This window comes from Actinia tenebrosa, unplaced genomic scaffold, assembly GCF_029948245.1.
Source record: "Actinia tenebrosa isolate PJP-AT-01 unplaced genomic scaffold, QUT_ActTen_1.0 PGA_scaffold15__27_contigs__length_11533743, whole genome shotgun sequence".
In the NCBI taxonomy this organism is placed as follows: domain Eukaryota; kingdom Metazoa; phylum Cnidaria; class Anthozoa; order Actiniaria; family Actiniidae; genus Actinia; species Actinia tenebrosa.
Genome location: NW_028292575.1, coordinates 4,212,553 through 4,240,501, shown reverse-complemented (window position 1 = coordinate 4,240,501; position 27,949 = coordinate 4,212,553). Strand labels below are relative to the sequence as shown.

General features: G+C 38.3%; 3 protein-coding genes and 1 pseudogene across 3 annotated transcripts in view; 2 read left to right on the top strand and 2 right to left on the bottom strand.

Annotated features, from left to right (window-relative positions):
• LOC148910888 (uncharacterized) overlaps positions 1–5,717 on the top strand; it is a 6,883-nt pseudogene extending 1,166 nt beyond the window's left edge.
• A 4,781-nt stretch (positions 5,718–10,498) lies between these two features.
• The window catches only part of LOC116289949 (myotubularin-related protein 9), a 35,601-nt gene continuing 18,150 nt past the window's right edge, over positions 10,499–27,949 (bottom strand). The window contains 5 exon segments of the mRNA XM_089030660.1: positions 10,499–10,617; positions 12,832–12,867; positions 12,870–12,935; positions 13,217–13,373; positions 16,733–16,861. Of these exon segments, the coding sequence (XP_088886786.1) occupies positions 10,499–10,617; positions 12,832–12,867; positions 12,870–12,935; positions 13,217–13,373; positions 16,733–16,861 (507 nt within the window).
• LOC148910887 (uncharacterized) lies at positions 20,779–22,093 on the bottom strand. Its single transcript, XM_089030192.1, has 2 exons — positions 21,363–22,093; positions 20,779–21,098 (listed from the first exon to the last, which is right to left on the bottom strand). The coding sequence occupies exons 1-2, from the start codon at positions 21,376–21,378 to the stop codon at positions 20,812–20,814; spliced, it is 303 nt and encodes a 100-aa protein (XP_088886318.1). The 5' UTR covers positions 21,379–22,093; the 3' UTR covers positions 20,779–20,811.
• Positions 23,644–27,357, top strand: LOC148910886 (uncharacterized). The gene is made up of 2 exons (XM_089030576.1): positions 23,644–23,915; positions 24,408–27,357. Exons 1-2 carry the CDS (start codon positions 23,805–23,807, stop codon positions 27,081–27,083), a joined length of 2,787 nt encoding a protein of 928 aa, XP_088886702.1. The 5' UTR covers positions 23,644–23,804; the 3' UTR covers positions 27,084–27,357.

Sequence of the window (27,949 nt, the reverse complement as noted above, 5' to 3'; positions counted from 1 at the left end):
CAGTCGTAAAAAGATCTTTCCGAGGAAATCTCGCAAAAAAGATTTACAAGACGCGAAAGAAGAGCTTCAAAGAAAGCTTGCCAGTAAACACTGCTTTGAAAACAGCGTGACAGGATTCTATTCATATGAACGTCAGTCTGGAAAATTACGCGTAATCTTATGCCATAAGATTTATGCAGTACTCATCTTATTGGCATAAGATTTATGCCTATTCGCTCATCTATGGCATAAGATTATGCTTTCGCTCATCTTATTGCCCATAAGAGTCACTATCTTATCGAATCCATCCTAACGGGTGTGGTGGGGTCAATTTCGTAAAATATTTCGTAAGATTACGTCAGGGTAATAAGGATATCCTTATTCAGCCGACTAAACATCCACTCGGCTTGCTAATCGCAAACCTGCGGGAAAGACTTACCGGTAATTCAGGACAAAAGATAGGGAATAGCGTTCCTAATATTCCCTCGTTTTAATTTTTTCAGCGTTTTCCGTAGGCTTTGGGGGGTTGCTCTTCTAAATGGTCTATGATTTTCTTCCTTACTTCGTGTTTAATATACCGGATGTAAACCTTGGATATGATCATCCAGTCCCTGAGTATTTATTCTCTTATATGGCTTTCTTACGACCTCCATTGGCGTAATACTGCTCTCTGGCTCAGCATTTGAGTACGCATACGAAATATCTTACAAATTCGTAACACTGCGGCTGACGTGTCGTCTTCTATTTGACATTTTCTTACCACAACAAATATACTTGTTGGCTTAGTAGGTACAAAACTTGGGTTTCAAGCACTTTACAAAGAAATCATAAGCAAACTCTTTACAATATTCGCACTCCCATATATCAGAGATAACATATTTGCGCTGTGCCCCAACCACAATTGGAGTGGGGGTGTCCGTAGGGGATTTTTGACGCGGGGGGGGGGTCCGTACCCGTGGTGAGTTGCGCTGGACACCCCATTACCTATACTACTTCGGCAGATAACACAGGACGCGGTCTTCGATAATTTACGATCTATGCTCAACCTCATCCACTAATTGCTTATTATTATTATGAGATCGTACCATCGCAGTTAACATAAAAAACATTGTTCGGCTGTTTGTGATGTCCGACAAATCAATCTACTTTTTATTCAGAACGGCTGATTTGGATGAAAAAAAAAAAAACTAAAAAAAAAAAAAAAAAAAAAAAAAAAAAAAAAAAAAAAAACAAAAAAAAAAAAAAAAAAAAAAAAAAAAAAAAAAAAAAAAAAAAAAAAAGAAAAAAAAAAAAAAAAAAAAAAAAAAAAAAAAAAAAAAAAATAAAAACTAGCCCGCGGACGTTCGTCAAGGACTCCAGACTCTCGTTTTTGAAATCTAATGAAAATCTTATGAAAAAAAATCTAAAATGTAGTTGACGATTGACATAAGCGTTTCTGTTACTTAAACACAAGCAAAGAAAAGTTAGATCATTGGAATTTTAGTTTAGGCCGTTTATCGTATAATTATTTATTTCAACTTGAATCTTTCCTGGATTATTTGATATAGATAATATGAAGATAAAAATAAGTGGCGAGTTTGCGCATATGCACAGGGGGTCCACAAGTGCTAGAAATATCCCACATGAAACATTGGAGTTCATTTCGTCATATAAATAACGAAAGTAGTAATAAACTGAAGTAAGAGCCTTTGCGCTATTGTTTAGTGTCGTGTAAAACTTCTTAATCAGTGTAGTAAGTACGATCGATAATAAACGTTTAATTATCGATGATTGAACATAGTTGGAGTGAACGTGAGCAGGGATGGGTACTTGTTGAGGTTGAATTGACGTGAGTGAGTGAGGGAGGGAGGGAGTGCGGTGAGTGAGTGAAGTGAGTGAGGAGGGAGTGAGTGAGTGAGTGAGTGAGTGAGTGAGTGACGGTGAGGTGAGGGCGAGTGGGGGAGTGAGTGAGTTGAGAGGAGTGACGTGAGTGGAGTGAGTTGGGCCCCTCACTATAACTCGTTTCTACGCTTCGCGTATCCACGAGTTAAAAAGGATAATGATAAGGTTTAATTCCTTAATCAATTCAAACTTACCAAACTTAGAGTAATACGAATGGTGGTATAAAATTGTAAAAAACTTGTCATTGAAGTGAAATGAACAAAGGGGGAACTGCTGATAGATCTGTAATAAACCACACCGAAAACAGATATGTGTTAAGACTGTTGTAATAAAGAGACTTTTTATAATACTCTTAATGTGAAAATAAACATCAACATATAAGAAAGGCTTTATTATTCATAGACCGTATCTGCCTGGGCCGGGCGCGCTCTTACGGCCAATATAGACGGCACCAACTTTTTGCCTACAAACTGTACGCGGTACCTGGAGACATAGCTACAACTCGAATGCTCCGTCTAAAATTAACGTACAACCTGCCACAACGTGTAGCAGTGCCTTTGCGGGTGCAAATGAAAAAAGCTGCCACAACTTTGAGATTTCCTTCAAAGTTGTGAGCAATTTGAACGAAAAAACAAAAAAAAAACAAACTAAAAAAAAAAACAAAAAAAAAAAAAAATAAAAAAACAAAATAAACAAAAGCAAGCAAAGACTGAAAGGGAGGAGGGTGACGATTTGGACGATATGGACCGGAACCAGAAAGGCACTTCCAAATGTTACGAAAACGAGGAAAAACAAAACATGCAAAGACGAAGAAAAGAAATTTTAAGCGTTTGAAATCGAAAGGTTGGTTTATAGCAGGGATGGGCAAAAGAGGAAGGACGTTTATTCCAACTGTAAGCACTCGTCTTATTTCAAAACAAAGAATAATAGAGCCCGCTGCAGCATGCAGCACTGGCAGTGAGTGTAAAATCCATTCATTAATCCTGCTATTTTGTGACTTGAATGCTTATAGTTTCAGTTTAGACATGTGATGTTGCTTTTTTGCTCATAAATTTACAGGGATATAAGTTTCTAGCTAGGTCAAATTGGAGGTTCCAGTTTCTTTCTTTGAAATAATTTGGTTTCTCTGTACTACGCTTTCTGTCCGCCATTGCGTTTGGTGTCGTCCCCAGTCTCCTATTAACAACCAACCGAGCAAATTATGGTGCAACTTTTTTTGTGTCGTAAGTTGAACGTTGTGCGCGTTAGATAACGGCTACAAACACGTCTTAAAAACTCTCGGCGTACAAGTTGTGGGCAAAGTTTGCGCCTCGTCTAAAATGGCCCTTTTAGAACAAAAAAAAAAAAACCTTCGGGAAATGGCGGGAGCAGGATAGTCCCCAGAAGCCGACAAGATCTACCTTACACGACCCACAAAGGGGACGAGAGACACAGGCCGCAAGGCCAAAGTCGACACCAGCCGCGCCTCCCCACGCGCCCCCCAAGGTCAAAGCCCGCTAAACCAACCGGCATCCGAACTTATCAACACCTAAGACACTAAGAACTTTAACATCACACTCACCTCTCAGGAACCTCGCGAAAGAAGCCACCCATCCCCCCTAGACAAAGCGCTTCCTCTACCGACAAAACCCGACCCCTGCCCGCCCCCCCCAACACGCAGCTTGCCATGTTCGAACCAAAAGGCACAAACAATTCATCATCCCCCTCACCGTCCCCACCAGCCCCAACCCCTCTCACCTCTACTACATCCTTACGCCCTAACCCCCCCTGTCACACACCTAAGACCACCGCCCCTCTTGCACCTCCACATCACGCCCTCCACGACGACACCCATCTCTAACCCTCATCACACCTCCCCCCCTAACACAAGAAACCGCCCGAACCCCCATGTTACTCTTTACCCATCAAAGCCGCCAAAACACACACCACCCTACACGTTCTCCACACCGATCTCCCTCTCATCACCCTTCCCTCGCTCTCACCCACCAACCGCTACCCACACCATCAACACATCCACATCGAAGACCACTAAAATCACATCACACAAAACCCCCAACAATCCGTTGCACCATTCACCCCCTCCTCCTCCACCGCCAACCCTTACTATAGATTGGGCAAGAAAAATGACCACCCCGCAAAACCCCCTACTATAGAAACATTCACAGACGCACAGAGCACCCACACCCCTGCACCCGTTACCAATCCACCCCGGGCACGTCATAGCCACGGAGAGGGCGGGCCGGTACCTTCCCAACTACTACAAACTACCCAACAGTACACCAAATACCAACCTCCATAAACCCACTACACCTTCCCCTCACTTTTCCCTCCCCTCCCACATAACCCAGCTCATCTCTCCACTCCATCCAACTCTCCCTCTCCGAACTCCTCCACCTCCTTTTACTTTCTGCCCATCATCCGCACACGTGCCTACTCTTGGGACCCCGACGGACTTGGCCTCCGATGGCCCTGACCCAGAGGAAGGGCTCCCGCGCACCCCACGTGATAACCAACCCGCTGCGAAGTTAGCCATAACCACGCGGTCACCCAGGACCCCATCTCCAGCTCCCTAGTAGAAACCATTATTCAGCTTTCAAGAACACACCACACAGCCTCACCTACCCCCCCCTCCTACCCAGCCACGCACGAATTCTCCTCCCCGCCGTGTACCCTCGTGGCTGCCAAATGCTACCCACTTCGGCCACCATATACACTCTACTGATTTCCCACGCCCCCCCTAACCCCCATAACTCCGCTGACTACCTTGCCCACTTCCCATCCCATATACCCCCCACCCTCCCACACCTGCCACACCCCCACGCCCATCGCTTTACCTCCCACTCGAAGGCGAGCCCTCCCTTATCCCCACCGACTGTCTCCACCACCCTTATCCTCCAGAGTCTAATTCCCCCCCCACTCCCATAGTCCATATCCTCCAACCCCAAACTTTACTGTCAGCACGACGCGCCCATATGTGCCAGCACTCCCCAATCCCCTCACTCCTGCATTGATGCCACGCCCGTCCCTTAACCTGTCCACTGGGGCAACATAGAACCAGCCTCTGTCCGGCCAACAAGGACTTAACACTTAAAAGATTTTCTCTTACTCTAACGGCTCAGAGACACCCACCTACTCACACACCATCCTTTCTTCACTCACCACCTTCATTTAACCTAAGTTATATCTCACTGTCACCTACTAGCTCACAAAGCGCCCACCTAACATTGTTTTAAAAACAAAGTCAGGCTCCTCCGCCCTCCCTCGATTAAAACCAAAGGTCTGTCTGGACGTCCTTCCCCCCCGAATATACAGGGATGACACAGTCACCAGCCTACTCGAGCACACTCCTATGGACCAATAATCCCCCTCAAATCACTATTCACTCCCCACCCGCAGCTTCCGATCAGAAGTTTAATACATCTACACAAAATTTCCCACCCCAAGAACTCAGTGGCACCCACCGCTCCAGATGAGCAAAGCATTGTCCACCACCCCAAATTACCCAATTCCTAGACCATCCCCTCTGCCAAACTAAAGGGAAGAGAGTAATAAATAACCAGGGTAGCAGGCACGAATATTAGGATCAAAAAGAAGAAGGAGGGTGGAAGGAGTGCCGAGACTCGGCAAAGGGGGGGTGGCGTGGGGGTTGCTGTCTCAGTTTTCTCTTTTTTAGTCCTTATTAGTTATTTTTTCTCTTTCGGAGGTCATATGAATAAATGATTTTATTGACTGAGTTAGGTGACGTTGCAGGACCAGCAGATCACGACCTAATTGGCTTGAAACAAGAAGCCAAGCGCAAGATAGGGACCGACCGGGGCCGCGAGGACAGCCGGACCATGGGACGTAGAGAGACGTAGAACCCACAAACCAGCACCCCCACATAATCCCCCCATCCCCAACATCACATCATCTAGGAAAGCCACTGTTAACCCCCGCTCTACGTGAAACATATGTAACCCCGCGCTCAGGAACGGAAAGTGATTAAGGAATACAGGAAAAAGAAAAAACGAAACAAAAGAAACCTCAATATAAAGAACATAAAGCCTAAAATGCGTTAACTTTGCGTGGACTGTGTACGCTAATGGTGTGAATCAACTACCCAAACATTTGATTGCACCTTGTTGCCAAAAGGTAGCCTGCACGTAACCCATTCTCTGTCTATTCAAACCCTGAAAGCTATTGATTTGGCACGAATCAGAATTGATAACTATCAAATAATAAAAATCATGAGCAACTGATAACAGTATAATCACAACTTTTTCACACCCAGTTTCCGGCAGTTTGGTTCTAAAATAACCTCTTGAATACTGTAATGATGTCACTTAAGGTGGCATCATATCGCATCTCCATGGACAAGGAATGAACACCTGGAACCAAAAACTAAACAGATACATTGAACTTTTGAAAATCCAGACTTGTGGTGAGGACTTCCAGGGGAAGGGGAAGGGGGGGGGGATTTGCAAACAACATTGTACTTTACCTCAGTATGGACTTCCCCATTATGAAATTCTTCACAGACTGAAAACTGCGACTTTGTTACACAATTCAAATCTGTTTGTGCAAACCTTTTCGACTGCATTCCAATTTTCTGATTTTTTTGGGCACTTTTGGCGTATATAAGACCCGTAGAAGGCACAAATGTACATTAAAAAACGGGACCCCAAATGTTAATATGGGTCATCCAAAATGTAATAAAATTTGGTCATCAATGTAGAAAAACATACCGTCAACAAACGGCCGCTAATGATACTTTGGTCACAAAATTAATAAAAAAGTTTTGTATCCTTCTCAGGCCAAAAATAATTGTGCTTAATTGTGTGTAAACTCAAAATCCATTGTACAACCTGTACACCGTGCATGCAAATTTTCCACATTTTTTCCTCAATATTGTTTCTCACATTTTTCCCAAAGTCATTAATTTTCAAACGATTCACAACAGTAAACCTAAAACAAGTTATTGAACTCGATCAACTTGTACATAGGAAATCGAAAATAGGTATAAAAAGAGTTTTACAACACAGGCATATCGTTTTCATGTTTTCATGCTTGGCAATGATTTTGTGACATAATTGACTGACTTTTTCTTTATAAGCTACACGAAAACCGTTAGCTCATTTCAGGGAGGGTCCGCACTTACAGCAGAGCACCTTAGACCGCCCGTGCTTCCAGTCAATGTTACTTCTTTTGACACCGCGTGCCACATCGTCATGGTGACGTCTAATAGCTTCGAGTGACCACAAAATCACCCCAAGGACGCAACAACCCCGACAGTTTTGAACCCCCAACCCCACCCACTCACCACTCCAATACACAACCAACCCCCCCCCGTAAACCCACTCCCCCCCACCCCCGACTAACCCAACACCATACCCCACATCTTTACACTCAACCTCACATTTCCTTTATACCATCTTATTCCTCTAGGCCTACTTCCGTTCCCTCTCCCTCCACACCCCTCCTTTCCCTACGCTTTGCAACCGGAAACCGTATCAGTACCAAAAACTTGTTTTAATACTCGGCAGTTGACATGTAGAGGCCGAATTTGAACAAACAAACGAACGATCGAACAAACGAATGAATGAAATAATGCGGAATGTGCACTGTTTTAAGGGAAATCCAATTATTTTCAGATACTGGCATTAAGCCATGGTGTTGTGTTTCCGTCCCAGTTGTTGGAAAAAACTTCTTTGAAAAACTAGTGATAACTCGGTGATCGTCCCTAAACTGACTAATGATCGACAACCATTGAGAATCAAATGAAAGAAAACACAAAAAACATGAAAATGAAAATGAAAAGCGAACAAATGAAATAGAAGGACATTACTTCGAATTAATTCCATTTTATTACTCAATAAACAGCGTAACCTTTATTAATAGAATTGCATGATTTTAAGTTATTTATGATCAATTATGTTTCGATAATTGTCACAGCACCCTTCTCGCGTTTCTATTGTTTACCCACTATCCCTCCCCCGTGAGTGTAGACTTTTTTTATTGTAACTGTAAAGCTCATCGTGCCAAAGTTGTTCTGTTTATGATTTGAGTTTGTTGTTAGTGTTAGATGTTTGTTTGGTAATCAGCCAGACTGTCCGCTTGAAAAATTAGTTTTACTAAATAGTACAATGTCTATTCAAATTATATGTTTTCTATTGTTTAATTCGCACTATTTTGTACTATTAGTAAATTACACTTCCGTGGATATATTACTTGTACTCTATTAATAGAGTAGTGCATTCCGTGGATATATGACTTGCACTCCTATTTATATAGAAGATTGCATAACAGCGGCTGCCCACCCCCCCTATTGCCTTGATACCACCCGATATTACTTCTCTAGAGTTTTTAAATAAAACTCAGTTAATTAATTCATGAAGGAACCGCAATAGAAAATCATGACCAGAAGGAGGTTTTATATCTGAGAAGATGTCTTCATTTGCATAAACTTTAACTTGGATTTGCTCTATCAAATTGGTTCATTTCGTAAAGACTTCGTACAGTATGAGACTAATCAGGAGTTTTTTAAGCCGTTTATAACTCGCAGATCGTGGTTTTATCGGGTCTAAGACCACTCGGCTACGCCTCGTGTTTTCTACCCGATAAACACACTCCTGCTCGTTTATTAAACAGTACATAAAACACTAAAGTGTGCAACACTTTGCACTATTTAGTAGTACGTTATGCAAATTAAACAATAGAAAACAATAGGAATAGCATAATTAGCAGAATGTAGTGGTATTTATTCTACACACTTATAGTGTTTTACTCTATTTGATTATATTTTTTTACTTGGACTGATACATAAGATTTCTTTTGGGTTTTTGGACATGTACATTTGGACATTTATTACATTTGTGACCAAAGTCATTTTTTCTTCATTACATTTGTGACCTTATTACATTTTGGACCAACGTTTATTACATTTTGTGATCCTTATTACATTTGGGTCCAGTTTTTTACATTTGTGCCCTCTACAGACCCCGTCCACACGTATCCGGAATTGTTTGTTCCGCAAATTATTTTTGCGATAAGAAAATGTTCGCGTCCACACGCAGACGTATTCGGATTAGTTTTCACCTCCACACGTATCCGTTTCGTAAAAAATTGCCGTTTGAGACGGCCCCAAAAATTTTGTTGGCGCAGGCGACATTGTGGACGCAAACCCGTATCCGCAAAAATTTTATTTCGGAGTACAAAAATTCCGGATACGGTGTGGTACGGGGCTAAATGTTCAAGGAGTTGTTGACTATCTGCCAGAAGATACCTAGCGTAATTTGTTTATTTCACACGTGCTTACCCACACTGTAAAATGGATGGTGAGTACATCGAGCCCCTTCTCCAAGCACAAATTATTTACTTCACCCATTGGTTGTTGTCATTTTTAATATTTTTGTTGATCCCTAGGGTCCCAGGCCCCAATTGTTAGGCCCCCGTGTTTTTGGTACAATTTCCGTACAACCCTATATCCAGCTTTTTGCAGGGTACTTATTTGCTTGTTCTTGTCCCTAACAATCTAAAAATGTGTGCAAAGGTAAGAAATAATACCAAAAAATAAAGAAAATAGGCGATTTTTTTTCTGCTTAGTAAAAACAGTGGTTCGAACTTGAATGTGAAACTAAATGTGTTCATTTTTAAGTGCCAGAAGCAGAACAAGGTTTTTGTTCTAAAATTTTAGAAACGAAACTAACTTTGAGGTAACAGTGGAGGCTCAATGGGCCCCTATACATGCTACCTCAAATTTTTCACGGTATTCTTTACATTTTGCCACAAAAGCTTACATTTTTTGCAATATATCGATGAAAAACTTTGTATGAAATTGCACAAATTTGAGCAACTTAGTACGCTCAGTAGAAAGTAGACCTACAAGATTTTGAACTAATTTTGTACAATTTGTTTAGGTGTTTCTTGTTTTTGTTTTTTGACATTTCCGTTTTGGAGTTTACGCTCGTTTACATTCTGTAACCTTTAAAGATATTTTCGAAAAATGTATTGGATTGGTCTGTTTTGAAAACAAAAGAGAGTTATTGGGTTTAAGTGACAATTTACATATTTCATGTGACCGGTTTCCGCAGGATCAAAATTTCCACAATGTTTTTCAAAACGATATCCTTTTTGATATCTTTTGTTACAAGCGCAAATCACGCGTTTTATGGATGGGAAATTTTCTGCGGTGAGCCTTCGGATGTTTATTGCTCTTATTGTTTGAACGAATATTGAACGTTTTAAAAGATCGTAAGTACACTCCCCCGCGTACCCGCAACCCCCCCCCAGTTGTCCATTTTTCGTAGTCACCGCTAACGTAAGGTATGGAAAAGCAACACGACCCTTAATCCATAGTTTAGCGTCCCGCATATTACCCTTGCCATATATTAGATGGTGTAACCGCTGACCGCAATCAAACATTAAACATATTTTTTTTGGTTTTTATTTTGCTTTAAGATCGACACCTCAATAAGTTCGACGTTTGACCTGAGCTTAGTCGAACTTAATCATGAGTCGATCCCAAATGCGTTTAACTTCGGTTCATGTAAAGTTCGATGTAAAGGCCCAAGACTAAACGTCGAACTTTACTCATATAATTAAGTTCGGACTGCTCAAGTCAGTCGAGACAAAAACACAAACTTTTTACGTACCTTGCTTATCACGCAATGTAGCAACAAAGTGGGCACTGCTCAGAACAGCTTGTACGTGATCTAGCCATCCACTTGGACTCAAGTTTAGACAACCAAGAATTCATGCTTAGATGGTGATCCAACGCACCTAGTAGTATGTTTTTTTTTTTAGAATAGATGAGGAAAATAAAAGTAATGTGATTCTTTTTGCGATTTAGAAACAGTATCTGATACAATCTGAAATAAGGTTCCAACAATCTTCTTTTTTCTAAAATATAATTAGACAATCCAAAGCGTAAAATGCATCGTAGCAGATTGGAATAGCTTCCTAAGTCTATTAGCGTTTTTAACCTCTTTGCCGAAGTTTAAGAATGAGTTGTATGTGTACTTTAGGGATTTAGATGTCAAATCACATCGTGCTCGTTGACTTAGGTTTTAGTAGAATTTTTTTACCTCGTATCTGATCTATATATACTATACAATATTATATTATATTTTTAGTTTTTTTTTTTTCTCGTGTTTTTCGCTTCTTAACAGTTAGACTTTATTTAAACATTAAGTGACTTAGAGTTAATCTTATATTTAACTTCTTATAGCTAACTTTACTCGAGTTTCTAGTAGAGAATATTTTATTCTATTGCTACACATGGGTTAATACCAGCTTTTACCAGGTACTAGCGGATCCATTTTTGTAGGTTAACCAAAGCTATTGTTGTTGTTGTTGTTATTATTATATTATTATTATTTATTATGTGGCTAGTCTTTCGACGTCAATCACGCGTTATCCTGCAAGAAGGAGGCTTCATTGCCCAAAACATGACAATGTTCGCGACTTTTTAACCACTCTCTTGAGCAAAGTCTGCCATAACGTCCAAGCGAGCCTCGGCTGTTCCACTGAATGGAGGAACGGTTTTAACCTAAAATCCACGACTACAAGCGAAGATGCACGCCTGGATATCAACGACGGGGGCGATTCTGGCAACGAGGAGTGACAGCATTTTTTTGACGTACGAGTGTCGCCTGTCAACTCCAGTGCAACCAGAAGAAACCACTTCATCAATATTCAACGAAAAGAGCAAGAAAAGAAAAGAAAAGAAAAATATCAACAGAGAGTTCTGGAAGTGGAAATGGGTTCATTTACACCGCTTATCTTTGGGGACCAATGGTGGTATGGGCAAGGGAAAGCCAAATTTTCCTAAAAACTCTAGCGGATAAACTGGCGAACAAAACTGGACAAGCTATTCTGACACAATAACATATATAGAACAAAGTTGTCGTTTGAGATTTTGAAAGCTGTAATTACATGCATTAGAGGCTCCCGCACTCCTTTTTATAAGAACACGAAAGTGACTTTCTATTGGACTTTAGCATTAATACTAACCTTGCCGATATTAGATAATTTTAGACTTTTTATAATGCCTTGTTTTTCATTTTGTTTTTTTCTAGTTTTTTTGTAAATAGTAACTTTTTCTCTTTAAATTTTCACAAAGTACATAATGTAAATATTCTTTTATTATTATTATTATTTTTTTTAATGATTTACAACTTATTATTATTATTACATTATTGTTATTAAAATTATGTCTTGAGTTAGGCATGCTTACTTCAGTTGCGGCAGCCTTTTTGAACTCACTACACATGGCAGTGACGTACAAACTTCATTGCGCATGACATTGATGTACAAACATCTATCAAAGTGCAAAAGTCCATGCTCCCGACGTATATGGTCGCTCTAATTCAAACAAAGGTTTTTGAATTATACCTAAGTTTTTGAAACAGTTAAAGTGTATACCATAAAAAAAATTTTTCTTTCAAAATCACTTATATATGAATAGTGTAGTAGTATGGTTGCAGTATTTTTTGTAGGGGAATTTTCCTTTTAGGAGATATAAACATCTGAAATATAAATATGCAAAGGAGATGACGTAAATTCAGGACTAATTTGTTATACAAAAATGATTTCGTGGAAAGTACTGCTGATGTAACCCAGTCTTGAATTTACGTCATTTCATTTACATATTGATATCTAAATGTTTGTATCTCTGAAAATAGAAGTCCACATACAAAAATACTGCAACTATACTACTACACTGTTCAAATATAAGTATTTTGGAAAATAATTTTTTCCCCTTGATATACACTTTAATAAACTCGCAGATGGTGGTGTATCGGGCCTAAAACCACGAGGTGGTAATTAAATTTTTAATAAATTTGTTTGAGAAGCCATTCCAAAAACGTGTACAATTTTAAAAAGTTAATGATGCAATGTTTTATGATCAAATTTCAATATCTATGAAGCTTTTTATTCGTTGAATAAAATATGAAAATACAAGTTATGTCTACAATTTTATATCAAGTTTACCTTCAACAAGTTTTGCAATGCTGTCGTTTAGAGCTGATATTTCTCAATGTTGTGGTTGACTCTTTTCCACTGTGGGTAATTTGATTCAGGCTCAATTCCACCACCTTTAATTTGGCAACAAAAACAATCAATCCTAAAATGTATCACTTAGATCTGTCCATTACAGTGCAAAGTGCAAATAAGCTGCCAAGCAAGCTTTTACAAGCCTTATTTGCTAAAACTGACAGCTTCGCATCCAAATGCGTCAGTTTAATGAACAAAAGCCTTGCATAAAAGTATGCGAATACATTGTCACTGGTCATACTTTTGCACCTTGCGCTGTAAAATTTTGTGTCTTAAGTCATAATCTATACTTTTTCAAGAAAGAAATTTCTAAATAAATTACCTTTACTTCTGCTATTGATTGTCGCTGCCTGGCTTCTTGTGTCAACAATTATTCCTTTTTTCTTCTCTTTTAGAGCAGCATTTATCAGTTTTTCATCATCTTTACACCTTCTGTTCCCCAGCCCTAACACAGGTTGACCAGAACGAAGAACAGCCACCTACAAGTAAATTCGATAGAATTTGACATGATTCGTCAAAACACAGTTAGTCATGAAAAAGGATCATTGGAGCAGGTGCTAAACATATACGTTTATAACCCACTTATATATTTGGTAACTGATGAGAAATCAGGCTGAGTAGGTTCGTAACAAGTTGTTTATATTTTCGAGCCAAAAAAAAAAAACAAACAAACAAACAAACAAAAAAACAATTCTTCAAGCGATTCTCGTAGAAGTTTTGATTGGGAGAAGGCTACCATTATTTCTCAATTGACACGGTTTTCTCTGTTATTCACAAGGCTTTATTTTTGTTATAACCCTCATTATAAATGCGAGGTCAATATATAGTTATTAGAGAGTTTTAGATTGACTTTTTTTTCTCCCCGCAAACGGCAAACGTGACCACGTTTTCATATTTTTCCTGTATTTTACTTTACCTTTCACAAACCCTCTCACCAAGCGCAAATATTCTTTTGTTTTTCTACTACTAGGACTTTTTGTGCTGTGCCTATGGGCACAGTACATTTGTTTTTGTTGAGTTAGGTATGATCGGAATTTAGTGTTACGAATGCCATTGGTGGACCTCGTCATGATTGACATTGGTGAAACACGAGGTGAAAATGCATGTTGAGATCTGTAAGATCGGGACACGGAGGAGGTGAAAGAGGTTAAACATATGTGGTTTTCGTGGTAAGAGTGCCTTAATCCAACTTACTTTAAACTTAATTTGGTAGTTCTAAGCAGATAATTAGAAACTGGAGCTAAATTAGAAACTTTAAGTGCGATTTTTGTTTTTTGATACAACTCGAATTAGTTACGTAAACAAAAGATTGTAAATGGACAGGCCAGGAATTTATACTGCGTCATTGATGTAAATAGTACTCGCACGAGTTTTATATTATTTTATTAGCAAGAAAAATGATATTAGGTTTGATTAGCAAAACATATTTATTTCTAGTCGAATATTTTCATGACAAAAACGTATTTCATGCCGTAAGCTTGAATGGGGGCGGGCAAGGAATTTCTACTGCGTCATTGATCTAAAATAGTACTATTGGTATTTACTAAAACAAGGAACGACCTAAAACCACCTGAAACGACCTGAAACGACCTGAAACGACCTAAAACCATCTTGAAACCATCTTGAAACCACCTGAAACCAGCCAAAACATTGAATCTCCATCGAGTTTGTCGTCCAGTTTGTGTATTTTATTGACTGTTATCGATCGATCGAGTGTTTGTTTTCCTTGGAAGGGATGTACTTCATGGTAGAATGTCATATAGTCGCTCATACGTATAGTCTCCCATAGAAGTATTCCACACTTATACCTCACTTTTCCTTTGCTATGATTACTTGTTCCTAGCTATGATCAACCGTCCCAACCTATGATCAACTGTTCCTAGCTATGATCAACTGTCACTAGTTTATTTATAGTTCCTTTCACGGTTTCCGACGCCATATTGTTTGGGCAGAAGTGTAGGGAAAGAGATACGTTTTTCGTACTATTTCCATTCTGAGGTTACCCTGCGAGCAAAGTCTCCTTTACCTTCCCCCGAGTGAGAGAAAGGAAAGAGTGTTCTTTCCTTTCTCTCACTGGGGGAAAGGTAAAGGAGACTCTGCTCGCAGGGTATTCTGAGGTAAATTTTCGAGACCAAACTTTTTCTGTAGATGGAGAATCTTCTGTTCAATAATGTTTTGTGTGGTGTTTTTGAGCCGATGGAGCCACCATAACACTGGTTCTCAGAGAGACGGAGGCTTGCCTTTGGGGTTTGCGAACAAGACTCTCAAGAGTCTTCTTTCCTTTCTCTCACTCGGGGGAAGGTAAAGGAGACTCTGCTCGCAGGGTATTCTGAGGTAAATTTTCGAGACCAAACTTTTTCTGTAGATGGAGAATCTTCTGTTCAATAATGTTTTGTGTGGTGTTTTTGAGCCGATGGAGCCACCAAGAGACGGAGGCTTGCTTTGGGGTTTGCGAAACAAGACTCGTTTATGCTGGTTCAATTTGACCGTAAAAAATATTCAAACCGAATCCACGGACTTTCTTCTGTCTTACAATGACTAAATCCCAAATAGTCTTGTACTCTATTCAAAGTGTCCAATGTGCACAGCACATTTGACACGTTTTCCCGTGTCAAAACTTGTTGCGATTCTTTTTCAGTAATTTAAAAGAATTTTTCACTGGCCGACTGACGTTTCACGTTTGCCGTGAACGTAAATCTAAAACTCTCTATTAACCCGGTTAATAACTATATATTGACCTCGCATTTATAATGAGCAACATTTGATAGAAAACCTTCTCAATATTGATAAATAAATGATGGTAATTGAGCTGAGTGGAGTGCAATTTGGTCTGAAATCAAACGCGCCATTACGAAATCGCACGACCGCCTAGCGGGAGTGCGATTTGTAATTGCAAATTTGATTTTAGACCAAAATTACACGACACGAAGTTCAATTACCACTTAATCATGTCCTTTTTGTAATCATACACAAGAAAAAACACAATAAAGAGTGCAAAATAGTTAATTTAATGTAGTAGAAGAACTAAATGCGAAAAAAAAAAAAAAAAAATCTATTAAAAAAAATTTTTTTTTGTTTGACTTTGTTTTATTCTATTGTTAAAATTTTTTTTTTTAGGATGCGATTTAGAGCTCCTAAGGATGCGATTTGGGAATTAATCGCACTCCTTTGAACCAATCAGATTGCAGGATTTGGTAGTGATTACAAAAAGGATATGATTAAATACTTAATTACCGAGAACGGAGGCAATAAGCCTATACATCCCTCGGGCCGGAGGCCCTCGGGATGTATATGGCTTATTGCCTCCGTTCTCGGTAATTGCCCTATTTCACAATGACGTCACGGTTTGTTTACATCGGCCAAATGATAGAAATTTAGGCTAAATTTAAGTTTAATTCTTTTCTTTCGAGATATTTAGCGTAATATTTAGTTGTTCTTGCCTTCACCAGTTCATAAATCAAATTTCATTGTGATTTAAGATGTGTTGTCGTCATTCCATCCCCTCCAGCGACCATGATCGCTAGCGTTAAAACAATAGTTTGTTTTGATATGACGTCATAATGAAATAGGGCAATTAACTCTTACTTATAAACTCGTATTGTAGGCTCAAAATTACCCCGCGTGATTGATCGATTCTTTCTTCATAAACGAACAATTCTCAAGAGAATGTCATGTGATTTTAAAAGGGCAATTTGCATACGAAGCTAAAAAGGTCTATTTGGTTTTATGTATGATGTCAACAATTAAGAAACCATTTTTGGACAACTAAATCCTTCCACAGCAATGGAGTCTGGTAAATAGGTAAGACCCCCTTAATATCCTATATATAGTACATTACCCCTGTTGGTTTGTGAAAATAGCTGAGAACTGGGAATCGGCCACCCTGTCTAAATTGTGCTGAAGCCTTGATATCTTCATCAGTTACAGTTGCTGGAACAATTACACTTGATGGATAACTTGGACATGTCTAGATAAAAAAGAGTAAATTATCAATAAAGTGCAAATAATATACCCGTGAAATAGTTAGGATTAAATAGGAGATAGTTAGCGCTTAATTAGACAACACATAGGAATTCAGTGAGGCATGACAAGGGCACGGGCGTTTACTAGAGTAACAACTCATTACGCAAATGATCGTTTTTTCTAACAAGTTTATTGAATTGAGCTAAGAATCAAGACACAAGAAGCACATTTAATTCTGCAGTAAATCATGACACAAAAAACCCAGTACGCTAATAAACGTGTTATCTACCATTTTTATTTGTTTTATCACGCTAAAGATCAAGACAATACGCATTTATAAACTAAAACAAATCAAGACTCAAACAACTATACCTAAAAAAGACCCAGTACGCAAATGAACGTGTTTTCTACCATTTTTATCTTTATATTTTTTATTATTAAAATTTGTAGAACATCAAAATCGTTATTGATTAGATAATTTAAAAAGCAAGTTAAATATGAATTCGCCAAGATCTTCCATAAAATCTTCTTACTTGTTCCTTGGAAATGGCGAGAAAGGCACAAATTACTCCAATGTGCATGTTGTGTTCCAGTACTCCAGGTGTCTTCTGCGTATTGGCTTTGGCCAGTCCAAAAACCATTTCGCTTGAACCGTATTAGCCCTACTTGTTTGAGCTTCGTAGAACGCCACTTTTGCTTCTGCCCGCAGTGTGGACAATTAATGAAGAAAAACTATCGTCGTTTGTAATTTAGCTTTAAGAACGAAAAAGCAATGACTTTAATACTAGACAATTTGAAGATTATACAGTCATCAGCTGAATATCAAGTCATAAGACATGAATCAAGCTCCACTTGTTGTTTAACAGATACGAATTCGAAAATGCGAACATGTCAAATTATACGAAGGAAAAGCATGTACAATAAAATATTGTTTCAGTTTCTGCAAGCGTGCTTTAAAATATTTAAAAATACACACGTGCACTAGTTCACCCGTCACGGCTCGCCTATTTCTTTGACTAATTAGACTTAGGCAACCAATAGCACAAAGTTAGTAATTAGTTAGCTAGCTACCTATTTCACGGGTATATTATCCGTCCGTCCGTCCGTCCGTCTGAACTGTGTCACTTTCCTAGATTTTAAAAAAGCTTTTGACACAATAAATCACTCTATACTTCTCCAAAAATTATACTATTATGGGATTGCAGAAGAGTCGATAAAGTGGTTCAAATCTTACCTCACAGATCGTAGTCAGAGATGCTACATAAACCATACCTTATCTAGCTCTAGAACACTCGATTGTGGCATCCCTCAAGGCTCAATCCTTGGGCCATTATTATTTATTATTTACATAAACGATCTGCCAAATAGTGTCAAATTTTCAAATGCTAGAATGTATGCTGATGACACAAGTCTCACCACTTGTGGCACATCACAAAAGACTCTATTTGACGAGGTGAACGCTGATATTTCCAATATTCATAACTGGTTGAAAGCTGACAAACTTAGCTTAAATTCAGCTAAAACAGAGCACGTTTATTGCTTCTGACGATAAATTAAAGAAAATTACCTCCGAACCACACATATATTTAAATAGCAAACCAATTACTAGAGTCTCTACAGCAAAAACTCTGGGTGTTGTGATTGACGAACGGGTGTCTTGGGCTGCTCATATTGATTACATTTGTAAAAAAAATATCTTCTGGATTGAGTGGCATAAGACGAGTCCGCGATTACATCCCCTTGGAGACAGCTATTACCATATATGAGGCTCTCGTTTTACCTTGGTTTGATTATTGTGACGTGGTATGGGATAATTTACCAGTAACGTCTGCTGAAAGATTGCAAAAAATGCAAAATAGAGCTGCAAGAATAATAACAAAAAGCAGCTACGATGTCAGATCTAGTGATATTTTAACTTCTTTAGGCTGGAAAAGCTTACAAAGAAGAAGAAAGGAGCATAAAGCAATAATGATGTTTAAGACTTTAAACGCACTTGCACCAAAATCTGTAAGGGAACTCTTTTATTTTCAAGAAAATACCTACGATCTTCGTGGTAGAGAAAAGTGCTTAAAGTTACCGAAACCTAGCACCGAGTTTTTAAAAAGAGATCTCTCTTATGACGGTGGAAAAGTGTGGAACTCATTACCCCAAAGTGTCAGACTGTCCAATAATTTAAAATCTTTTAAGAGGAATCTTTCGTCTGTTGGTCCTTAACACTTTAATTACTATAATATTTTTGGGGGGTAGATGAGAATGTATTTCATAAATCTGTCTATATATTCTTAACGTTATTATTAATTTTTTATATATATTACCTATGAACTCGGTTTTCATGAAAACCAATTTGTACATTGATGAAATTTCCCGAGATTAAATAAGACATATCTCTCTCTCTCTCTCTCTCTCTCTCCTCTCTCTCTCTCTTCTCTCTCTCTCTCTCTCTCTCTCTCTCTCTCTCTCCTCTCTCTCTCTCTCTCTCTCTCTCTCTCTCTCTCTCTAGATCTAACGTAGGGAACTTTTGTCACATATTTTTCTCTCTTTCACTTTTCATCTTTAAATTTTTAATTTAATCCCCAATTTCATAAAGCGATCAAGTGCAAAGAAAATGCAAGATGGTAACAAAATTATAGCTTCACATCTTTTTTCCTTCCCTTATATATATCAGGTTTTGTCCAGAAATTGTTACTAAAGTGCCTTTGCAGTGGTTTTGTTAATGCCTGAGTGGTAAAAAGCCTTCGTTACGGTTGATGATGGATATATGGCTGATGACTGAGCTCATTAAGATTCACTCTTCAGCCAACGTTTTTTTATTTTGGAGAAAATTTTGGGTTAAAAAAATGCTTTGAGTTTATTACACTTAAGGTGTCATTTGAGTTGGTGTCCAAAAGTGCGATTCAAAATTAGCTTATTTTTAAAATGAAAGCGTTTTTCTACTAGTGCACATAAACCAATATCCATAAAACTTCGTGATATGTTAGGATGCAGCATCGTCTACCTTTAGCGGTTTTTTCAGAAAGAAAAATTGCTTCTGTGTTATCTTTTTAGCCAAAATTTTCTTCGAAAGGCAAATGGTGCAAAAGTGCCCTTTTTTTTATCATACTAGAAAATGCAAAAAAAAAGCCTACATTTAAGATTAATTCCCCTTCTTTGTTATCTAATGGTAACGCAATAACTAAAACAAGTTATTTCACTAGTCAACTTACATTTCTTTTAATTTTTTAAGTAAATATTATGATCACAGTTTACATATAGGGCATTTTTGTAACTCAGTTGGGTCGGAATGGTAGTCAATAACACTTTACATGTTTTATACATCTAACATGTAGGTTCATTAACTTTAAATGATAATAATTTAATTTCAATCATAGATCAAGTGATTCAACTTCCAATAGGCCATTTGCAGCAATTGATCACGTGTCAATTTGCCCCATAGCAACAAGCCCGTGGTGGGCAAGCTAACCACGCATTCCTTGACAACAATAAGACTTTGAGTGGCGAAGCTTAGCGATACTAAGACTATACTGACTGTTTTTAACCTTTGTTCTGTCTGGTTTGACCCGATATTCCGTATAAAGTTGAAAGAAGTGTTTTTTTATCGTTGGCGATAATTTTTATCATAAAGATTGGCCGCAAAAGAGAGTTTTTTGTCTTTATTCTGGTCGCCGTGGACAGAAGACGCGTGTGCAAATGGCGGAATTCTCAGGTATGTTTATGACTCATTCAAACCCCGATTTAACATCAAAATTTCTCTTCAATTGTCAAGATTCTTTTGAAATGAATGTAGATATACCTACAGATCCTCTTATACTAATAAAAACTCATATTTGCTAGCATTTGAGGCCTGATTTTCGTTTTAAAACTCGAGGTGTGATATCTTCGCCGACTGCTGGCGGCAACAATTTATAGACTGTTTTTGTGCTTAAAATGCTTCTCGAATTTAATTTATCTTCGAATTTAATGATTCCAGATGAATTGACTGATATATCGAGACTTCCTGAGCTTACATCTCATGTTAATGATCTTTGAGATCCACTCTGCCTTTAATGATGTGTCTTTTGGAAATCGATGGAAGGAAAGCTCTTGGTTGTAGCGAGAATCGCCGGTACACTTTGGGACACAACAATGTTGACGAGAGAGTGTAAGCTTCGTAGTAGTAAGCTTCGTTGCATCTTCATGTCCACTATCTATACCATTAACATGAGATGTAAGCTCAGGAAGTCTCGATATATCAGTCAATTCATCTGGAATCATTAAATTCGAAGATAAATTAAATTCGAGAAGCATTTTAAGCACAAAAACAGTCTATAAATTGTTGCCGCCAGCAGTCGGCGAAGATATCACACCTCGAGTTTTAAAACGAAAATCAGGCCTCAAATGCTAGCAAATATGAGTTTTTATTAGTATAAGAGGATCTGTAGGTATATCTACATTCATTTCAAAAGAATCTTGACAATTGAAGAGAAATTTTGATGTTAAATCGGGGTTTGAATGAGTCATAAACATACCTGAGAATTCCGCCATTTGCACACGCGTCTTCTGTCCACGGCGACCAGAATAAAGACAAAAAACTCTCTTTTGCGGCCAATCTTTATGATAAAAATTATCGCCAACGATAAAAAAAACACTTCTTTCAACTTTATACGGAATATCGGGTCAAACCAGACAGAACAAAGGTTAAAAACAGTCAGTATAGTCTTAGTATCGCTAAGCTTCGCCACTCAAAGTCTTATTGTTGTCAAGGAATGCGTGGTTAGCTTGCCCACCACGGGCTTGTTGCTATGGGGCAAATTGACACGTGATCAATTGCTGCAAATGGCCTATTCATGGACATATGACCCCAACCCTTATTAAGCCTTCAAAGTGCTAACAAAAAGGGAAAAGGACAGAAAAGAAAAAACTAATTTCGCTGCCTTCCATTTCTTCTAACTACAAATAAAAGATTTCCCGAACATTTTTCCTCAAATACAAAAAAGAATCGACCTTTGTCTACTTTAAAAACAGCGCATACATGCACACCACAGGGTAACCGCAGTCTAGTAGAATTGGAATAGTCACGTGACAAAAACAAACAAATTCAAATGAGGTGACGGTTGAAAACGTCTACATACAGATCAAGTAGTGATGATCTATCGCTGCTGATTTGGTGAGTATAAAAATTCAATATCTTTATTAACCATGCATTTATCAATGTTTTATATTAGGGATATGTTGATCAATAAGTTAAGTCGTCATTTTAATTCAAATTTAAACTCCGAGACAATATTATTTCGAAATAAAAACGGGGCCTAAAATGTCGTTGGTAAGAATTACAAATTTTCTTTGAAACTCTTTGTGAATGTTTTCGAGAATTAAGCTTTCTTTTGAGTATAAATATGTTTAAAATCATTTTAGAAAGAAAATAGCAAATGAGTATTTAAACAACACTCCCTTCATGATTCGAAACCTGCTGGAAAATTGTTAGTAGTGAATTAAATCACTAATATTTTGATACTATAACGAAAGGAAGCTTAACGTTTTTCATTTCGTGGATTTATATTTTTTCAATCTTACTGGTTTTTCGATTGCTTACAGATTAAAACATTTGATGTTCTCAGACATTATATATTCTAAATTGTTGGTTTCTTTTGCGAAAATCTTTTTTTATAGAATTTTCAAGAAATTTCAAGAATTAGAATTTTCAAGCTGGCTCATTTCTTTAAACAATGACAACTAACATAATGAACTAAAAAAAAACATGTCTATGAATTGCATAGAACTTCGTGATGAAAAATCTTAAAAATTCAAAACAATATTGTCAGTACTTGTTTTTACTAATTAAATCAATCAATCAATCATTTTTATTTAATCATTATTCCATCCAAGTGATTACTATTGAGAAAATTGAATAAGAAGAATATAAAAGATAATTATGTAAATTGAATTGCAAGAATGCATAATGAAAGAAGGATTTTGATATATATAGATAAATATATACAGCCATTTGCTAAAATTATGGCCGCTTCCAATATATATACTAATATATCAATTCATATCAAAAATTATGGGATAGCCCCCCTTATATTCTTTTCGAGTTGTCTATCATTAGGGCTTTCCTAAAAAAATATCAAGAAAGATATCTCACCCTGTCTGATATACTTTCGATATACTTGTATTTATATTTGAAACGGCCATAATTTTTGTAAATGGCTGTATATAAATATATATGAGGGTGATGATCTTACCTGGTAAGGCAGGGAGTCCCAAACTTTTGGTCCCTGACTAGCAACTGTGAATTGTTTGATATTTGTTCTACAAAAAATTGGTCTAAAGTTCTTACATTGTCTAGTGGGAAAGGAGTGAAATTGACATTTTTTTGAGAACATCCTAAGAAAAACGTTAAGAAATATCTTTTTTTCAATGGAATACATAAATAAACCTAGCTGAAGGGAGTGTATATACGGTGGCCCAGAAGGGCCATATCGACATCATAGATTTGATTCAGATCGCGACTTATTAACTTGCGAAAGACGCGCATACGTCTAGCGCAAGATGGCGGATGGTCCCAGTGTCGAGTTGGAAAGGGTAAGTAAATCATTTTTGGGTACCTTTGAATTCAGCACGAACCCTGGTTGTTTCTACATGTGAATTTACAGTTAATAAGTCGCGATCGCAAGTTAATCTGAATAATCTGAATAAAACGTATGCTGTCGATATGGCCACCGTATGTGTATCATCTATACTAAGTCTTAATATATTATTTTGAGAAAACAAAGGAGAAGTATGTGCATCAAAGCTAGAGTTGGTAATGATTCTTACTATGCGTTTCTGTAATATTTTCAATCGACATAGATTGGTTCGATAAGTAGAGCCCCAGGTAATATTGAAACAGTAAAGATAAGAGTATACTAAGGCATAGTAAAGCATAAAAAAGATAATTGTTTGTTCATTTGTTTGTTTGGCTCAGAGATATGGATCCACAACTAAGTAAATCACGTTTTGCTTATGAGGCACGTGTGAGAGACATTCTAACCTCAAAGGTTACAGCGAAAAAACGAGGTGACTTGGAACGTGTTAAAAGGGTAGGTATATAACGATTCTTTCTTTGTAAAGAAATATGAGGTGTAATTAAGGAGATAAACCATTAATTAGTTTAGGCTGAACTTATTTTGAATGAATCGCCTTTTTCAGGGGCGGATCCAAGGGAGGGATACGCGCACCCTCCTCGAGCAACGTTTTGCTCCTATTTTGTGCCCTTCGGTTGTGGTGTGCACCCCCAGACAACTTTGTGCACCTAGTTTGTGCCCTCTTGTGCTCTTCAGTCGATATATGCAGTTCTACTGGATGCGGTTTTTATAGATATGTGTTTGAAGAAATGAAAATCTTCATTTTTTGATATTTTGCCCAGCAAAACATTAGAATGACATTATCACGATGAGCGCGTGCGCTCTAAATTCATGCGCAGAAATGATGCGCGCAAACAATGCCCGCAAACGTCCTTAATTATTCTTCATAGTTATTTGTTTAGTTAATCATAACACTCTATTTATTTGTTTTGGGTTCTTTTTTTCTAGTGCGAAGATAAGCTAGTGCTAATCAAAGAGGAATGGAAAGCGTTTCAAGAGCAATTTAAGGAAAATGCTCGGGTTGAGAGAGCTGAGGATGGCGAATACGACGACAGTGATGGTGACCAAGATGAAGAGAATGATGAAGAAGAGGGCGAATGTGAAGGCGACGAAGAGGATGAGTATAGAAATGAAGAGGAATGGGACAGTGGAGGAGACGGCGAAAGCTACAGCGACAAGGAACATAAACTTGAAAACCAAAAAAGGAAAGAAGAAGAAGAAAAAGAAGACTGTAGTAACAAGGAAAAGAAGATGAAAACAGAAGGCAGCCGCTTAAAAAAGCAATGTCCACATCCAGGATGCAAGGCATCAGTTATACACATTCCAAGACATCTCGTAAGTGTGCATAAGTGGGAGAAAGAAAAAGCACGGAAAGCTGCTACCAGATATGGTCTTCGTAAGAAGTATACTTATAAAGAAAAACTCCTTCAAACAAACCCAAAAGCTGTCGGCAACAAACAAGAGAATCGTAAAGACTACCATACCAGAAGACTATGTCCGATTCCTGGATGTATGTCAATAGTTCTTCGTCTTCCTCAGCACTTGAAAAACGTACACAAAGTAAACAGTAAATCAAAAGAGTATTCTGAGATGCTACGTACTGCCATTAAAAACCCCAAATGTGTCCTTGTAAAGAAAACTCGCTGCCCCGAGGCACGAGAAGATGATGTGAGACCTGAATTAAACGAGAAAGACGATATGCAACCAGAAGTAGACGAGAGAAATTATATGGAACCAGACGTAGACGAGAGAAATGATATGGAACCAGAAGCAAGCGAATTATCACTAGAAGTTGACGATGAATTAGTCTTAGAAGGAGAAGAAGAAAATGCAAATAATGACATTGATGAACATATCGTCAATAATGCTGATAAAGATTCAATCCAAGACACACCAGCTTCCGTAAGGGCTGTGCTATCAGAATTTTCGTACTGGCTTCATTCTGCTGACGGGGGACATAAAGAAGAAAAAACAGCTAACCAGCATAGTAGGCAAGTGGAAAAGATTCTGTTTATCATTGAAAAAGATCCCGTAAAACAGAATTTAACATTGCTTTTAGACAAACAAGCGGTAAGAAATAAGTTTCTGCATCAATATGCTGAGTCAAAATTTCATCCAGGCACCATTAAGTCTTATCTCACAAGTTTGCGTCATTTTTATGATTTTCTAATTTCGGAAGAACCTGAAGAAGTACCATTTGACAACAAATTGCTTCAATCGTTAAAAGAGAAGGTCATACGGTGGAATAGCTCGTACAAAAAGGTCACTGGTAAAAGAATGTGGAAGAAAGCCGAAGAGGATTTTGACTCCCTGATAACACCTGATAAGGTAAAAGAATTCGAAAGAAGCGAAGCAGTAAGACAGGCTATTTCATATCTTGGAAAACTGTCGGGTGCACACAATATCGAAATCACCCAGCATGTGTACACACTTATACGCGATTTTTTGATGACAGAAATCAGTTTTAATAATGCTCACAGATCTGGAGTAATAGCCAACATGCAGCTCACAGAATTTGAGCGCGGACAAAAAGAACAAGACCAGATAGTTGTCGACGTTTTTGAGCACAAAACAGTTCATATACATGGACCAGCTCAAGTAGTTTTTAACCCCACGTTACACAGCTGGGTTAATATATTTTTGAGAAATGTAAGGTCCTGCTTACCAAACGCAGCTAATGCTTCGCAGTTGTTTTTGTCATGGAATGGAGAGAAGATGACGTCCGGCCAGATAACAATGTGTGTAAAATCCGTTTGGAAGAAGGCGGGGTTAGAAGGGGTAGTTTCTGCCACAGCAATGCGAAAGGCTGCTGTAACTGTCACTTGCGATAACACAGAAGCTGGCATGAGCTCTGACCTCGCAGACTTGATGGGTCATCGAGTCCAAACGCAGACGAAATACTATCGACTAAGAAACAAGAAAAAGGTGGCAGCAAGAGCATCTAAAGAACTTTCAAAATCGATGAGGGATGTCCCAGACGAGAGAAAGCTTCAAGAGACTGCAGCGGTTACCTCCATGGAAACCTCCATAGACACCCACGACAGTAGTGGAAAGAAAGTAGAAACCAACGATGACGAACATCGACCTTTTCGTTTCAGCAACAAAGAACTAAAAGAAATAAGGAGGATTTTTCAAGCAGAGATCATTGCAAAATCAATATCCATGGATGATGTAAGAAATAAAATCGAAAAAAATGAAATCCTGAAAGGCCTCAGACCGAGAAGGGTTTATGACAGAGTTAGATCAGAATGGCGCTGCAAAACACAGCTAGACGACTCTTGCGACTGTGTTCCCGTGGAGACAGAAAACATCAGAGATAAAATGGAAAGGATAGATGGTACTGATGATGACCAAGATGAAGCTGCAAGCGCCTTTTCCGTCAGCGTGGTTTACCCAACTACTGAAGGCAGTCAGGGGCATGGCATATTTTCAACTGGAGAAATCTTTATAATTCAGAAAGCTTGTCGCGACATCATCGCTTTTGGTCCCATCTCGAAAATACGCATCAGCAACCATCTGGAGAAAACCGAGTCGGGAAAGATAATGCTGGAGAAATTCACATCTGAACAGCTCTTAAATCGGGTTAAGTATGAAAGAAGAATGAAAAGACGCCAGACGAAATAAGTCATGCACCACCATCCAATAAGAGTTTGTAAGGCGAGTTGAGATTCGTGATAGTTTTGATTCATCAGCTTTTTAATTATAAATTAAGCCAAGCTTTCGAGCATCTTGCTCTTCAGCTCTAGCACAGCACGCCATGAAGACTGGCCACAGCATTGGTTGCCTTGGTTGTTCTGTAGTTCATAAAGAAGAACGATGGCACACAGAGGAAATGGTTGGAGGCATGGAAGATTGCTAGTGAATCGCATGCTCTCTTTAATAGAGATAGTGCAAGAACTTTACCTGATAGCTATCGTAGCTTGATAAACAATTAAAATTGTATCTTAATAGCCCAAAAAATAGCGCGCGCAATTAATTATCCCTTCGTAACACGCACGCTCCTAACAACGGATACATTTGACTGTAACACGCGCACATTGTTATGTTGCGTGTTTCTAGTGAAAATTGTCACAACCGTTTGCCCTGATGAAGAGCAAGATGTTCGAAAGCTTGGCTTAATTTATAATTAAAAAGCTGATGAATCAAAACTATCATGAAGACACCTTCAGTTTACAGTTTTGCATGCTTCGCTGAATAGGCTCCTCTCCCAACTGACACAACTTAGTTTAAAACTATTTTAACATGATATTTGTTCATCGTTGTTGAGTTTGTTTCTTATCAAGAAAAAAAAAAACTATTAAGAGAAGAAATAACTGTTACTTAGGCACTGTTGAAGTTTTTTGACAAGAAGAAAACTCTTAATCCTGATTTACACGTGATCGCAGACGATCGCAGACGCTGGCGATCGAGTGCGATTATATGTGAACAGCTCTGCGATCGTATGCGATTATGTGCGATCGCCATCGCAGACGATCGAAGGAATAGAATCG

Bases quoted from the DNA above. Each gene is read 5' to 3' on its own strand.
- LOC148910886 (XM_089030576.1), top strand. From the start codon at position 23,805: ATGGATCCACAACTAAGTAAATCACGTTTTGCTTATGAGGCACGTGTG. The intron at 23,916-24,407 runs GTAGGTATATAA...CTTTTTTTCTAG, and splicing joins ACTTGGAACGTGTTAAAAGG to TGCGAAGATAAGCTAGTGCT.